At 48.1% G+C, this 13,869-nt stretch overlaps 1 protein-coding gene across 2 annotated transcripts in view; it reads right to left on the bottom strand.

Annotated features, from left to right (window-relative positions):
• Nucleotides 1-651: 651 nt before the first annotated feature.
• ANKRD46 (ankyrin repeat domain 46) overlaps nucleotides 652-13,869 on the bottom strand; it is a 28,470-nt gene continuing 15,252 nt past the window's right edge. For both annotated transcript variants that reach the window (XM_075353070.1, XM_075353069.1), the window contains exon 4: nucleotides 652-5,101. In XM_075353070.1, coding sequence (XP_075209185.1) covers nucleotides 4,885-5,101 — 217 coding nt within the window. In that variant the 3' untranslated portion in view covers nucleotides 652-4,884. The remainder of the gene's footprint in view (nucleotides 5,102-13,869) is intronic.

The following is a 13,869-nucleotide window of genomic DNA, read 5'->3' as shown; positions in this document are numbered from 1 at the left end:
ATCAGTTTTTACATGCGGCCGGTCCGGTTTTTTCCGGTTGCGGCATGCTACTGAGCATGCGCAGTGGAAAATACCGCATGCGGCGACCGGATGCGGTTTTTTCCGCATCGCGCCGCATCCGGCCTCCATAGGGATGCATTGAAAAATGCGCCGCAGCGGCCGGATGCGGCGCGATGCGGTGTTTTTTGCCGGAGCAAAAAACGTTGCAGGGTACGTTCGATCCGGCCGCCGCATCGGCTAAATCTGCCGCATGCGGCAAAAACCGGACCGAACGCAAGCCCCTACGGCACAATGCGGCACTAATGTAAGTCAATGCAAAAAAAAACCGCAATCGGCGTTACAAAAGCCGGTTGCGGTTTTTCTGCAGAACGCCGTATTGTGCCGCAGAGCAAAAATCCGGATGTGTGAAAGTACCCTTAGGTCTGGGGAAATTGGAGGCCAAACAATCTTCTTGAACTCTTCATCACGTTCTTCCAACTATTCTTGTAGAGTTCTTGTTATCCTGACGAAAGAGGCCACCACCATTAGCCTGCCACGGAATTGTATCAGCAATGACAGAGAAGGGGCTTCTCTAATGATTTGAACCCCACCGCCAGCCCCGCTGTCACATTAACACCCTGGGAAGAGGAAGACAATCACCACCAGAAAGTACAACTTTAATCAGTTATTTATTTCAACCCAGACACTGACAAACCGACTCTTATCTACCAAGTTATATCAGACTGCAGATCATAGTGATGCAATTTACCTTCTGTGACTTAAGCACCATTACATATGATTAAGTAGGAAGGCGAGCCCCACACACTAAGCCACTTACAAAACTAGTACCGGGCTTAATACATAAAAACTGTTCATGCTTTAATTTAGAAAAAATGGGGTCAATGTTGCCCCCCCCAGAACCAATCAGGGCACTTTTTATAAGTGATCTGATTGAGATCTGTAGAAAATAGACCATTTTTATGCATTAAGCCACTGGGCAGCCTTATAATACAACTATTGACCGTAGATTTGTCCTTGGAGATAAAAAGTAAAAGTGAAATTACACACATTTAAAAAGCCCCCCAAAAAAGGGTAAAATGAACAAATGCTCAAAAGAAAAAGCAGAAAAGTGACTGTGTAAATACCTTACAATGAACACTGCAGAATGTTATCTATGTACAAAAAATATAAGATGTGTTATCAGGAAATAAAAAGTTTCAGAAATAGTTTAATTCCAAGGAAATCTATTGAATTTCTGGCTACTCCAACTGTACAGAAAAGAGGCAGATGTAGTGATCAAAATCCGGTAGATTTTTGGAGTAGATGGAGACATTATTCTAACGCCCTCCTAGGAGGTCTGCCTCACTTTAAGTACTGCATTTGTCGTGTTATAAGACGCACCAGAATATAAAACGCACCCCAACTTTAGAGAAAAAGATTATATAGGGTCCATTTTATAATCCGGTGGTGGCTTACCGGGGAGGGACTGAGTACAGCAATGCTGCGGGTGGTGCAGAGGAAGGCCAAGATGCTCACCGCGGGCTGCGGCTGCTCGTTTAGGGCAGTGAGGCACGGGGCCATTCTGAAGGTGTCGGCAGTGCGGGCTTCAAAGAAATGGCGGCCAGAATCTGCGCATGCCGGCTCAATGACAGGCCGAGATCTCATCTTTGCACGCACCACCTCCAGACACCATTTTCCTTAAGTCTGCTGCTGGGTCGTCAATAGACTAGAGGCGGCACGTGTGCAGATGAGAGCTTGAGCCGAGAGCTCTATCCGCACCCAAATCACCATAATACTAAACTTATTTTAGTCGAAATACTCCTTATCACCTATACACAGGTTTTAGGTGGTCGGGGTCTGACCACAAGGACCTGCACCGATCATCACACCTGCGCACTTGCATCCCTGTTACAATGGAGGAGCAGGGCACATGGCCAACAGATGCTTCAATTGTTCCCTATAAGGCTGCTTAAAAAAACAAACAAAAAAAACAACAAAAAAAACACAGAGCTCGGCAGCCCTATAAAGAATGAATGGAGCGGCCCATCAAGCAGGCGCACTGCTGCTCCGGTGGTCCTGGTCTGTGCTACAGCAAGGATGGCATATCCATCATTGATGAGCATGAAAACTTAGACCACTGATTGGCTGCAGTGGTCACATGAAAGTCATAATCAATGGGGACCACCAGAGTAGCAGACGTGAAAAGGCAGGGATTTAAATAAGAGCGTAACGTTCATTTTATACCATTTTGTAATCTTGACCGGATTTTGGAAAAAAAAAAGTTCCAGACATTTTTTTTTTTTTTAAAGGAATGATCCATTTGCAAAAGTTATGTTGACTTGTAGTTTTACGCTTTGAATTGTTTACTATGTATGGTTACATATAAAACTTTGCTTAAAACTTTAAAAAAAAAAAAAAAAGAAGATTAAACATAAAAAAGGTTGATCAAACTCTGAGCTGACATAACTACATTATGCCATATCTTTTTACAGATTCTTCTTAATGGCACTCCGTGGATAGAGCATCATACCGTTGGCAGCTGACAAACCTGAGCATTCACGTCTAGAAGCCCTGCCGTACAGAACCGGTGACCTCTCATTCTGCCTGAAAGATGGACAACCCAGAGACATACAGTTCTGGCTAATTAACATATGAGCCGATTTATTAAGGCTGGCGTTGTTGTACGCGCTAGTCTTAATGAAGGGGGCATGATGGGGTATGATTCACCAGATTGATTAAGAGGTGACCGTCACTTAATTTATTTGGGGAGTCTTTTTCCTGGTGGGCGCCTTGCTACAAATGCTACCAGTAATGAGTGAGCACTACCATGCTCGGGGTCTCATAATGAGCAGTTGTATGGTCGGATGGGCACGACCATGCTCGGGTCTCGTAACTAGTGATGATCAAGTACTATCGTGCTCTGATCTACTAATGATTAGTTAGAGACTCGGTCGGGCGCGACTCGTGTACGGAGTATTATGGAAGTCAATGAGCATTTTTCTGGAACATCTTCCAGAAAAATATTTGAGTTCCCCATTGACTTCCATTACGCTCGGTACTCGAGTCGCGCCCGTACGAGCAACTAACTGATCGTTACTAGATCCGAGCACGGTAGTACTTGATTATCACTAGTTACGAGAATCGAGAATGGTAGTGCTCACTCATCACTGGTAGCATTTGTAGCAAGGCGCCCACCAGGGAAAAGACTACTTGATGACCGCTTGCTGCTACGCCCGCATCCATGCACCATCTGCTTTTACCGAGCTGGCCGCTATAAGTTGCAACATTTTTGCGTAGTTTCGTGATTGTTTTGCAGAAAATAAAATATTTTACATTACAAAAACTGGCGTAATCACTTTGGTAAATTGGTCCTTAGTGGGAATTCTATTTACAGACGTTCTGATTTAGGCCGGAGTCACACTTGCAATTGACTTGCGCGAGTCTCGCACTCTCCTGACAGGAGCAGGTCAGCTACATGTATTTCTATGCAGCTGAGATGCTCGTGTCCGGAGAGTGTGCAGCCGTGCCGGGTGATGCGAGACTCACAAGTGTGGCTCCAGCCTTAGGCTATGTGCCCACGAAACTCTGTACCCTCGGATTTTGCCGTGGAAAACCTGCGGATTTATCTGAATTTTCTAGATAAATCCACAAGTACAGACACTCCCCATGATATCCTATGGGACATGGGGAGTGCTGTGTCCATGCTGGGTATGTACGGCTGCGGAATATGCTGCGGATGTCCCACAGCCACACGTAATTGCATGTCAATTATTTATGCGGAAATACCTGTGGAAATCCCGGCCCTCCACCATGAAGATAGGGCCAGGACTTCCACAGGTAAGCCGCACGAATGTCCACAGGTTTACCGCAGCTATTTTGCTGTATTCCGGGGAGCTGCTGCGGGAAACCTGAGGATATATCCACAGATGCGAGCTCCCGTGGGCACATAGCCTTAGAGACGGAGTAGTATTGACTTGGGCCAGGAAATATAAAGTCTCTCTATTAAAAGTCGTCCCTTAAATAAACACAAATCACTCATCACGATAAATGGTAAAAGGTACGATCCTTGGGGATCCCGCTGCCAGAGACAACAACCTAAGATCTTCTGTATTAGTGAAGCAGTAGTGAGCATGTGCGACCACTGCACCATTTATTCCTGTAGGAGCGGTGGTCACACATGCTCAGTACTCTTTAGTTCCAATAAAGGAACTTGGGGATCACAACCTCTTAGCGCCTAGTCTGTGTATAGAAGATTCGCTGTTTGGGGACAACTCTTCAGCCTCAGGTCGGAGTGTTGGAAAAATAGAGTCGAAGTTTGGTTCCAACTCCACAGCCATGGCAGTAAGCCTGTATGGATACAATTGGTAATACAAGTTGTTTTTTTCCCCCTCTGTTTTGCCAAAAATTGGCATATTTTAAATGTCTTGTAACGTCTTGAATTATATAATATCCCAATATTACAGAAAGAAAAGTGAAACTAGGTGACAAAACAGACATCTAATAAGAAAGTAGGACAGGAAGATGAATAACGTAACACTTCAGGTCATGAGACCAAGGACGAAAGAGGGAATGAAATGTTAATGAAAACCTTCGGAAACCGTGATATCCTTCCTCAAGGCCGTTCTTGCGGAGTTAAAGGAACTAAATATCCTCCATATGAATAGGAAATGGTAGCAAGACTTCTTCTATGAGAGTCTTCTTCCACCTAATGCACGGTAAAAATAGGATGCGTCCAATGTCCTTCAATGTGGAGAAACCTTTCCATAGACCTTCTGAAAATGTCCCATCATGTAATGAGAAGTTGGGTGACGTAAAGTGGTTCAGTCCAGAAGTGCAGCACCCACAGTCAGCGCTGCGCCGGAACGGATCCAGAAGCTGGACTCGCAAGCAAGCGCGGCTCCTTCTCTAGTGAACTAGTTCTGGCTGATTCTCCACAAATGGCAGCACCCCGCTGACGTAATATGCAATCCCTAGGGAAAGTAGGGCGATGACAATGAGGAGGAGGAGAACTCTCCAAAATCCAAGATCCTCTACAAATTCTTGCCAAGTGGTGCGGAAACTGGAGAGGACTCCTTCTCCCTGCTGAAGGTTTGGATTCAGAAGGGAATGACTTTCCATGGCGCTGAAAAAAAAAAAAATAAAATAATGACACGTCAGTACCCGGTAAAATCGTACATCTGCAACCTATTAGAAAGCCTAGAACTGGATATTGCACTATAATGTCATTCGGCATGCCAATTGTGACAGATGTAAACAGTTAAAGGGATACTGAAGCTAAATTTTATATCATATCCTGCAGCTATGGTCAAAGCAAAAGGACATTTTTGGGCTGGACAGAGGCCAAAATGTTGTATATAACTCAGTCTAGCAGCTCATTTGCAAATGCTCACGCTTACAGACCCTGACGTTCCTGCACTGTGCTATGTACAGCCATACACAGAAATTTCTAATTAAATCCTAATGCAAAAATACGTGGTTTATAGGGTTATTCTCACATTTTATTTTATTTTTATTTTTTTTTTTAAGTAGGGACCCAGACAGATTAGGGCTGCCCAAAACACTGTACAAATGGAACCGTGGAAGTTTAAAGGGAATTTGTCAGCAGGGTTTTACTATGTAATCTGAAGACAGCAGGAGATTAACGCCGACACAGCGTTCAATGATGTGTCATTCATTTTCCTATGTGCTGTTTACTTATAGTGAAGGTTTTATCACCTGGGATTATCATTACCTGGACTGCACTGTTCTCACCAAGCCCCCACTGAATAGCAACTCACTGTCTATAGACATTGTACATAGAGAGCCTTGTGTGGGTGTGGTTCATTTTCTCAGCTCTGTTGCATTGCTAAACCTAAAACTCTGATGTAGTGTCAGAATGGCTACACCCAGTAATCTAAGGGTAAGTTCACAGTTCCGTTGTTTTGCTTCCGTCACAATCCGTCGCCTTGAGGAATTCAGGTATCCTGCAAAATATTTTGCAGGAATCAGTTTTTTCACCATAGACTTCTATTAACGATGGAATGTCTTGCGTTGCATCCACCGCATGACGGATCGGTCGTTTACTGACTGACCGTCAAGCGGAAGCAACGCTAAATGTAACACTGGAGCGGCAAAAAAACCCGCACTCCGCAGGATTCCGTCACCATCCGTCAAGAGGTATAATTGTTGTCTATGGTGCTGGATTTTGCGGTAATCCGTCACACAACGTTATCCAGTGCTGGATTCCGTCATGCTATACGGAGCACGCCCAGCATGTTTGGCACTCCCATTGGGCTGTCCCAAACACAAACGGATCACGACGGATCCGTCAAAAACTGGACGCACAATGGATGTAACGGACGCAACGGATCCGATTTTTCCACAGGATTCCTGTGAATGGAATCCTGTGAAATAACCCATCAGTTGCGTCAGTTGACAGCTAAAAACAATGGATCTGATTTAAAACAACGGAAATGTGAATATTAGCCTAAGTGATATATTGTTGGATTCAGGGTCTCTTTTTCTACATCATGCTGCTGTCAGATGAGGCAGTAAAAACCTGCTGACAGATTCCTTTTAATTCTGAAATGTTGCAGCGTTTCAGAGAAAACATAGTATGAAAAGCCAATGGGGACTGTGTGTCAGATGACTAGTCTAAAGGCCGCTTTACATGCTGCGACATCGCTGAAGCGATCTCGTTGGGGTCACGGAATTTGTGACACACATCCGGTCGCTTTAGCGATGTCTTTGTGTGTGACACCTATGAGCGATTTTGAATCGTCGCAAAAACGGTCAAAATTGCTCATCGGTGACATGCCCCCCTATTCTCGAATATCGCTGCTGCTCGTTGTACGAAGTAGTTAGTCGTTCCTGCGGCAGCACACATCGCTATGTGTGACATCGCAGGAACGAGGAACCTCACCTTACCTGCGGCCGCCTGCAATGAGGAAGGAAGGAGGTGGGCGGGATGTTACGTCCCGCTCATCTCCGCCCCTCCGCTTCTATTGGGCGGCGGTTCAGTGACACTGCTGTGACAATGAACGAACCGCCCCCTTAGAAAGGAGGCGGTTCGCCGGTCACAGCGACGTCGCTAGGCAGGTAAGTAGTGGGACAGGTCCGCGCGATGTTGTGCGCCACAGGCAGCGATTTGCCCATGTCGCACAACCGATAGGGGCGGGTACGCACGCATCGGTCACGATATTGCAGCGTGTAAAACGGCCTTAAGGCAAGTCCCTGATACTTTCTGCCCTCCTGCTTCCCTAGACTGAGAGGTCTCCACTATACACAAAAAGAGAGACCGATCAGTCTAGAAGACCAGGGTGAAGTCATTGGGGGCCTGCCTTGGACTGGTCATCTAAGACGCATGGTCTCTGGTTGGTTTTCCAAGGTAGATTTTGTCTGATAAGTGCCAGTAAGGGTGCAGGGAAATCGTGGCTACCTCCGCACTGCTGTCAATGTAATTAGAAAGACCAGGATGCACAAAGCTGGATAGATTGTGGTTTATTATGGACACGTTTCGAAGGGTTTCATACTTCTTCAGCACAGAGTGACAATACAATGCAGTAATAATGGACGTTGCGAGATCAAAAACGTTTTTGATTTGAAAAGGCAAAACAAGATCACAAGAACGGTTCAAATCAACACAAACTTGGAAACAATAGAATTGCAAAATAAACCGTTTCTGATTTTGTGTTTGTGCTGAAGAAGTGTGGAACACTTCGAAACACGTTCACCATAAACCACATCAAATCCAGCTTGTGTATCCTGGTCTTTATAATGACATCAAACAGCAGCGCGGAGACAGCCACAATTCCCTATATCCTGATATCGTTGTACCCTCGGTCCGTAGATTCTGCAGCAGCTGTCCCATTATACTAAACATCTTGTGTTGTGGTGGTTAACTAAACGAAAAAGAGTGAGCAAATTTTGTTTTGTATATCATTCACTTTTGTGGATAAGACCCTATTGCGTTTTTTAAATCCCTCTTCCACCCATTAAAAAAACAAACAAACAAAAAATAAGTCTGAATGAGGCTTACACGGTAGTCTGTCAGCAGGTTTTTCCATATGTAATCAGAGCAGCAGAGACCCGGATTCCTGAGATGTGTCACTTACTAGGCTGTGCTTTATTGTTTAAATACAATCAATGTTTTTTCAGATTATCACTACAGGACTAGGTGTCTTGCGTCTCCTGGTCCAACTCCACACCCTACTAATTAGCAATTTTGTATCAATTAACATTGAACACGAGAAGCTGCCAATCAGTGATGTGGACAGAGCTTTAAACAGCTCTGTATTCAGAGCTCTACAATAGAGAAAACTGATTTTAATCACAACTGCTGCACCCAGTAAACAAAGTAATACATCGCTGGAATAAGTCTCTCTGCCCCCACATCATGCAGCTGTCAGATTACATAGCATTAGCTGCTGACAGATTTTTTTTTTTTTAAGTGAAAGCAGCAAGTCCCTTTGTAAAATATATCTATTTCCCTTTATATAAACGAATACTGGCCACGCTTCTTACCTTCATGTCCAAACTGTTTATTCTATTTTATTACTACTCACATTAGAAAGATTTCTTTATTTTATTTTTTCAAGTTACAATGAGATGCCACGTACTGAACATCCATGGTGAATAGATTGGCAACTTACCATCAAGCCAATGTTACCATTTAAGAGGTGAAATAATACATGGACGCTGCAAGTCCTCTATTCAATCATTGTGCATTGTTACGCTTTATTCCAGCAATGTTTTCCTGTAAATTACACCCTAACACTTCTTGCCAAGAATGGTTTCAGTAATGTGCCGTTATGCGGTCCGGCCTCTGAAAGCTCAAAGCAAGTTGGTAACAAATGTTAATTGTGAGAGTAGAACGCAATGTTCCCACCACGAAAAGGGTGTGCTACCATGAGACGGGTGCTCAGCCGAGCGCTGCTGTGTACTCAGAGGCGCCGCCAGACTCATCCAGTCCCTCCAGACCCTACTCCACCTCCGATCCCTCCAGACCCTACTCCACCTCCGATCCCTCCAGACCCTACTCCACCTCCGATCCCTCCAGACCCTACTCCACCTCCGATCCCTCCAGGACCTACCCCCCCCCTCCAATCCCTCCAGGACCTACCCCCCCCCTCCAATCCCTCCAGGACCTACCCCCCCCCCCTCCAATCCCTCCAGGACCTACCCCCCCCCCCCCCTCCAATCCCTCCAGGACCTACCCCCCCCCCCCTCCAATCCCTCCAGGACCTACCCCCCCCCCCCTCCCTCCAGGACCTACCCCCCCCTCCAATCCCTGCAGGACCTACCCCCCCTCCAATCCCTCCAGGACCTACCCCCCCCCCTCCAATCCCTCCAGGACCTACCCCACCCCCTCCAATTCCTCCAGGACCTACCCCCCCCCCCTCCAATTCCTCCAGGACCTACCCCCCCCCCCTCCAATCCCTCCAGGACCTACCCCCCCCCCTCCAATCCTCCAGGACCTACCCCCCCCCCCCCTCCAATCCCTCCAGGACCTACCCCCCCCCCCCCTCCAATCCCTCCAGGACCTACCCCCCCCCCTCCAATCCCTCCAGGACCTACCCCCCCCCCTCCAATCCCTCCAGGACCTACCCCCCCCCCTCCAATCCCTCCAGGACCTACCCCCCCCCCCTCCAATCCCTCCAGGACCTACCCCCCCCCCCTCCAATCCCTCCAGGACCTACCCCCCCCCCCCCTCCAATCCCTCCAGGACCTACCCCCCCCCCCTCCAATCCCTCCAGGACCTACCCCCCCCCCCTCCAATCCCTCCAGGACCTACCCCCCCCCCCCCCCTCCAATCCCTCCAGGACCTACCCCCCCCCCTCCAATCCCTCCAGGACCTACCCCCCCCCCCCTCCAATCCCTCCAGGACCTACCCCCCCCCCCTCCAATCCCTCCAGGACCTACCCCCCCCCCCTCCAATCCCTCCAGGACCTACCCCCCCCCCCCCTCCAATCCCTCCAGGACCTACCCCCCCCCCCCCCTCCAATCCCTCCAGGACCTACCCCCCCCCCTCCAATCCCTCCAGACCCTACCACCCCTCCGATCCCTCCAGACCCTTACCACCCCTCCGATCCCTCCAGACCCTATCACCCCTCCGATCCCTCCAGACCCCATCACCCCAATCTTTGCTCCCTCAAGACCCTACCAACCTTCAATCCCTCCAGCAGCAGCTAATCTCCCCACTGCCTAAAACAGGGGTCTCAAACACGCGGCCCGTCAGGCTGCTTCGTGCGGCCCCCAGGCCTGTGCCCCTGTTCACTATCGCGGCCGCAGCCACTGTCTGCACTTTGTTAGAGGAGTGTTTTGCCGGCGCTGCGTTCTCAGAGGCAAGGACTGTGCGCGCGCAGCGCCGGCAAAACAACCATCTGATCTGACATAAATCGCTGCCAGTGGCTGCGGTCCCTGCACCGGGCCGCGATAGTCACCGGGGGCACGGCCTGCAGACAGCGAGAAGCAGAGGTGAGGAGCCGAGGGAACGCGGGATAGGTGAGAAGAATGGTGTTTTTTTATTTTTTTGTGTATGTGAAGGACGGCACATGAACCCCTTAGCGACCTATGACGTACTGGGTACGTTATGGCTCCCTGGTACTTAAGGATCCATGACATACCCAGTACGTCATGGTGAAATCGCAGCCCCGGTGGCTGCGATCGCTGTTTGCATTGCAAATAGCAAATACCTTAGATTCGGGGAGGAGGGGACCTCAGGAGGGGTGGCGTCTCCTCCCCGGACCTACGGAGGCTGTGATTGGCTGACGAACGCCGCACAGCCAATCACAGCCACTGTAATGTTCCAGCCATTGAAAATGGCTGTAACATTGAAATCCAGCCATGATCAGTGCAGCTGTAGCACCGATCATTGGCTGGAGCTGGGTGACCTCAGTTTCACCCGCCCCCAGCTCTGATTGGAGAGACCGGCCTTGTGACCGATCTGTCCAATCACTGTGGATCTGGGGCCAGAGACTGCCCCCTCAGCTTCACTCAGGAATCTGTGGGTGGAAGCCGAGAACGATCGGTAAATTATCACCTTACAACCCGCCACCACCACCCATTACTACAGGATGGGGACATTACTATAGAATGGGGACAAGGTGGGCACATGTCTATAGGATGGGGGACAAGGTGGGCACATGTCTATAGGATGGGGACAAAGGTGGGCACATGTCTATAGGATGGGGACAAGGTGGGCACATGTCTATAGGATGGGGACAAGGTGGGCACATGTCTATAGGATGGGGACAAGGTGGGCACATGTCTATAGGATGGGGACAAGGTGGGCACATGTCTATAGGAATGGGGGACAAGGTAGGCACATGTCTATAGGATGGGGGACAAGGTAGGCACATGACTATAGAATGGGGACAAGGTAGGCACATAGACTATAGAATGGGGACAAGGTAGGCACATGACTATAGGATGGGGACAAGGCTTGGGACATTACTAAAAGATGGGGACATTACAAGGATGGGCATAATACTATTGGATGGGGACATTACTATAGAATAGGGACAAGGCTGGGGTCATTACTATAGGATGGGGACAAGGCTGGGCACATTACTATAGGATAGGGAACATTACTAAAAGACGTTGGCCAAAATTTCTATATAGTGATAATTGTAACACTATTAGTTACAAGAAAGGGATAAAATGTAAAAAAAAAAAAACAAAATAAGGCATGACTTTTTTTTTTTAGATTTAACCAAAGAATGTGCACATTTGTTATAAGTGAAAAATGTTGAAAATCAGTGATCCAAAAGGTGTGTAAAAAAAATATATATGGTACCAATAAAAATGTCACTTTGTCCTGCAAAGAATGCGGCCCCCCAAATTATTTTTTTCCTCGGTGCGGCCCATACACCCAGCCGAGTTTGAGACCCCTGGCCTAAAAGAATATGCCAATAAAATTCCTTAGCGGGTTCCTTCTTTTCCCAACGTCATCTGTAAGTGAAGAGTTGGGGAGCCCCCCCGTACACATTAGATAAAAGAAATAATCTCAGACTCTAGGGGTCTGAGGCCATGGACCTCTCCACTTATAGAAAATAAAAGGTCTTCAGTGCTGCGTCATTTAGGAAATCCATGAGGGTAGAAGTAACCCCTTCCCCAATTAATGTGCAGGTAAAACAAAGCGCCTCATGGTATATTAGAACTGCTAGAAGCAATTACGGCACAATAGAAACCGTATACTGAACAAAGGGAAGTTGTGCAAGTAACTGACAAACTCTAAAAGGTTTCTTATGAAGGAAATCTGAACCGGTGAGTGTGGCCGCAGCTCCAGCCCGTGGGCAGAGTTCAGCGTTTCCAGCACACATGGGATTCTTGCATTGGTGGACGCTCCTCTACAGGAATTTAGGGGGGGTTGTTTGTTGGACTCTGGCCACGATTGAGTACCAAAATTGATACTGGACCAGGATCTTACAGATCTTTTTGCTCAACTCTACCCCCTACTACTGGCATCTTTAGAGCGATCTATAGGTCTTGTCAGAAAAGTTTTTCACAAATTTTTCCCTCCTTATATATTTTTATGCATCATTGAAAATTAAAAGCTCTCATGCCTGACGTTTCTGATGGTGTGAAGACCCCATAAGTCCATGAAATGTCTCATTTAACTAATTTTAAAGGTTACAAACAAAAGTATTGCATTTTATTGGTGTTGTCTCAAGTTCTTATGTGGCTAAAATTTGTAAAATGCTTCTAAAAAACAAGCAACTTTGCAATTTAGCTCCTATTAAAAATCCTCCGCGCTGTCGAGTCCGCGGGGACTTTTAATTCTATAGTTTACCAGCCATCTCTACAGTATCAGAAGTGGTCGATTACCTAGATATAGAGCTTGTGCCACCTTCAGGGTCTATGTAATCGGCCTGGGGGAGAGCAACGTTCCACCATAACGCTGGCCTGAACTGTCGGTCTTCAGGAGCACAGCGCTCCAGACTTCCTACCTTGTCGGGGGTGCTGCGCTCCTGAAGAAGCCGAGACAACCACTTTAACAACCATCATTGGTCTGTATGACACCAAATACATTTGCTGATGAGAGAGATATCAGAGTTGTAAAAGGTATTCGGCTGGTTTGAGGGGTCAGTAGAGTAGTGAAATTTCTTCAAAAAGTCCAAAATGACATTTTCGGTTGCAAAGGATATAGGGTAGCATGGAAGGCAGGGCCGTATTTACCATTAGGCACCCGTGGTCCGGTGCCTAGGGCGGCAGATTGTGAGGGGCGGCACCTTCTGGCAGCAAAAAAAAAAAAAAAAAAAAAAAATTTTTTTTTTTTTTTTTTACATTTTTTTTTTTGTGGCCGCCGAGCACAGGGAGCTGATTGACCCCGGAACTGCCGGCGCCTGCACTTCCGGGGTCACAGGCGCGCGCCAATCAGCTCCTTCCTCTGTGCTGCGTCCACTGCTGTGTGGACGTCACATGCAGAGCTCACAGCAGGACGCCGCGGAGGACGCCGTGATGGAAGCCGGTGTCAGAAGAGGATACTCACGTGAGCCAGGAAGATGGCGGCGGGCACTGGAGCAGGTAAGTGGATTCATAAGGAGCGTGGGAGTGTCTCTAATGCAGACCGGAGATCTGCGCATGCGGGGGGGAGGCGGCAAAGGCTGATACTGGAGGGAGGCAGAGGCTGAGACTGGGGGGAGGCTGGAGGGAGGCAGAGGCTGAGACTGGGGGGAGGCTGGAGGGAGGCAGAGGCTGAGACTGGGGGGAGGCTGGAGGGAGGCAGAGGCTGAGACTGGGGGGAGGTTGGAGGGAGGCAGAGGCTGAGACTGGGGGGAGGCTGGAGAGAGGCAGAGGCTGAGACTGGGGGGAGGCTGGAGGGAGGCAGAGGCAGAGACTGGGGGGAGGCTGGAGGGAGGCAGAGGCTGAGACTGGGGGGAGACTGGAGGGAGGCAGAGGCTGAGACTG

This window comes from Anomaloglossus baeobatrachus, chromosome 6, assembly GCF_048569485.1.
Source record: "Anomaloglossus baeobatrachus isolate aAnoBae1 chromosome 6, aAnoBae1.hap1, whole genome shotgun sequence".
Taxonomy (NCBI): domain Eukaryota; kingdom Metazoa; phylum Chordata; class Amphibia; order Anura; family Aromobatidae; genus Anomaloglossus; species Anomaloglossus baeobatrachus.
This window is presented reverse-complemented; position numbering and strand designations above follow the sequence as displayed.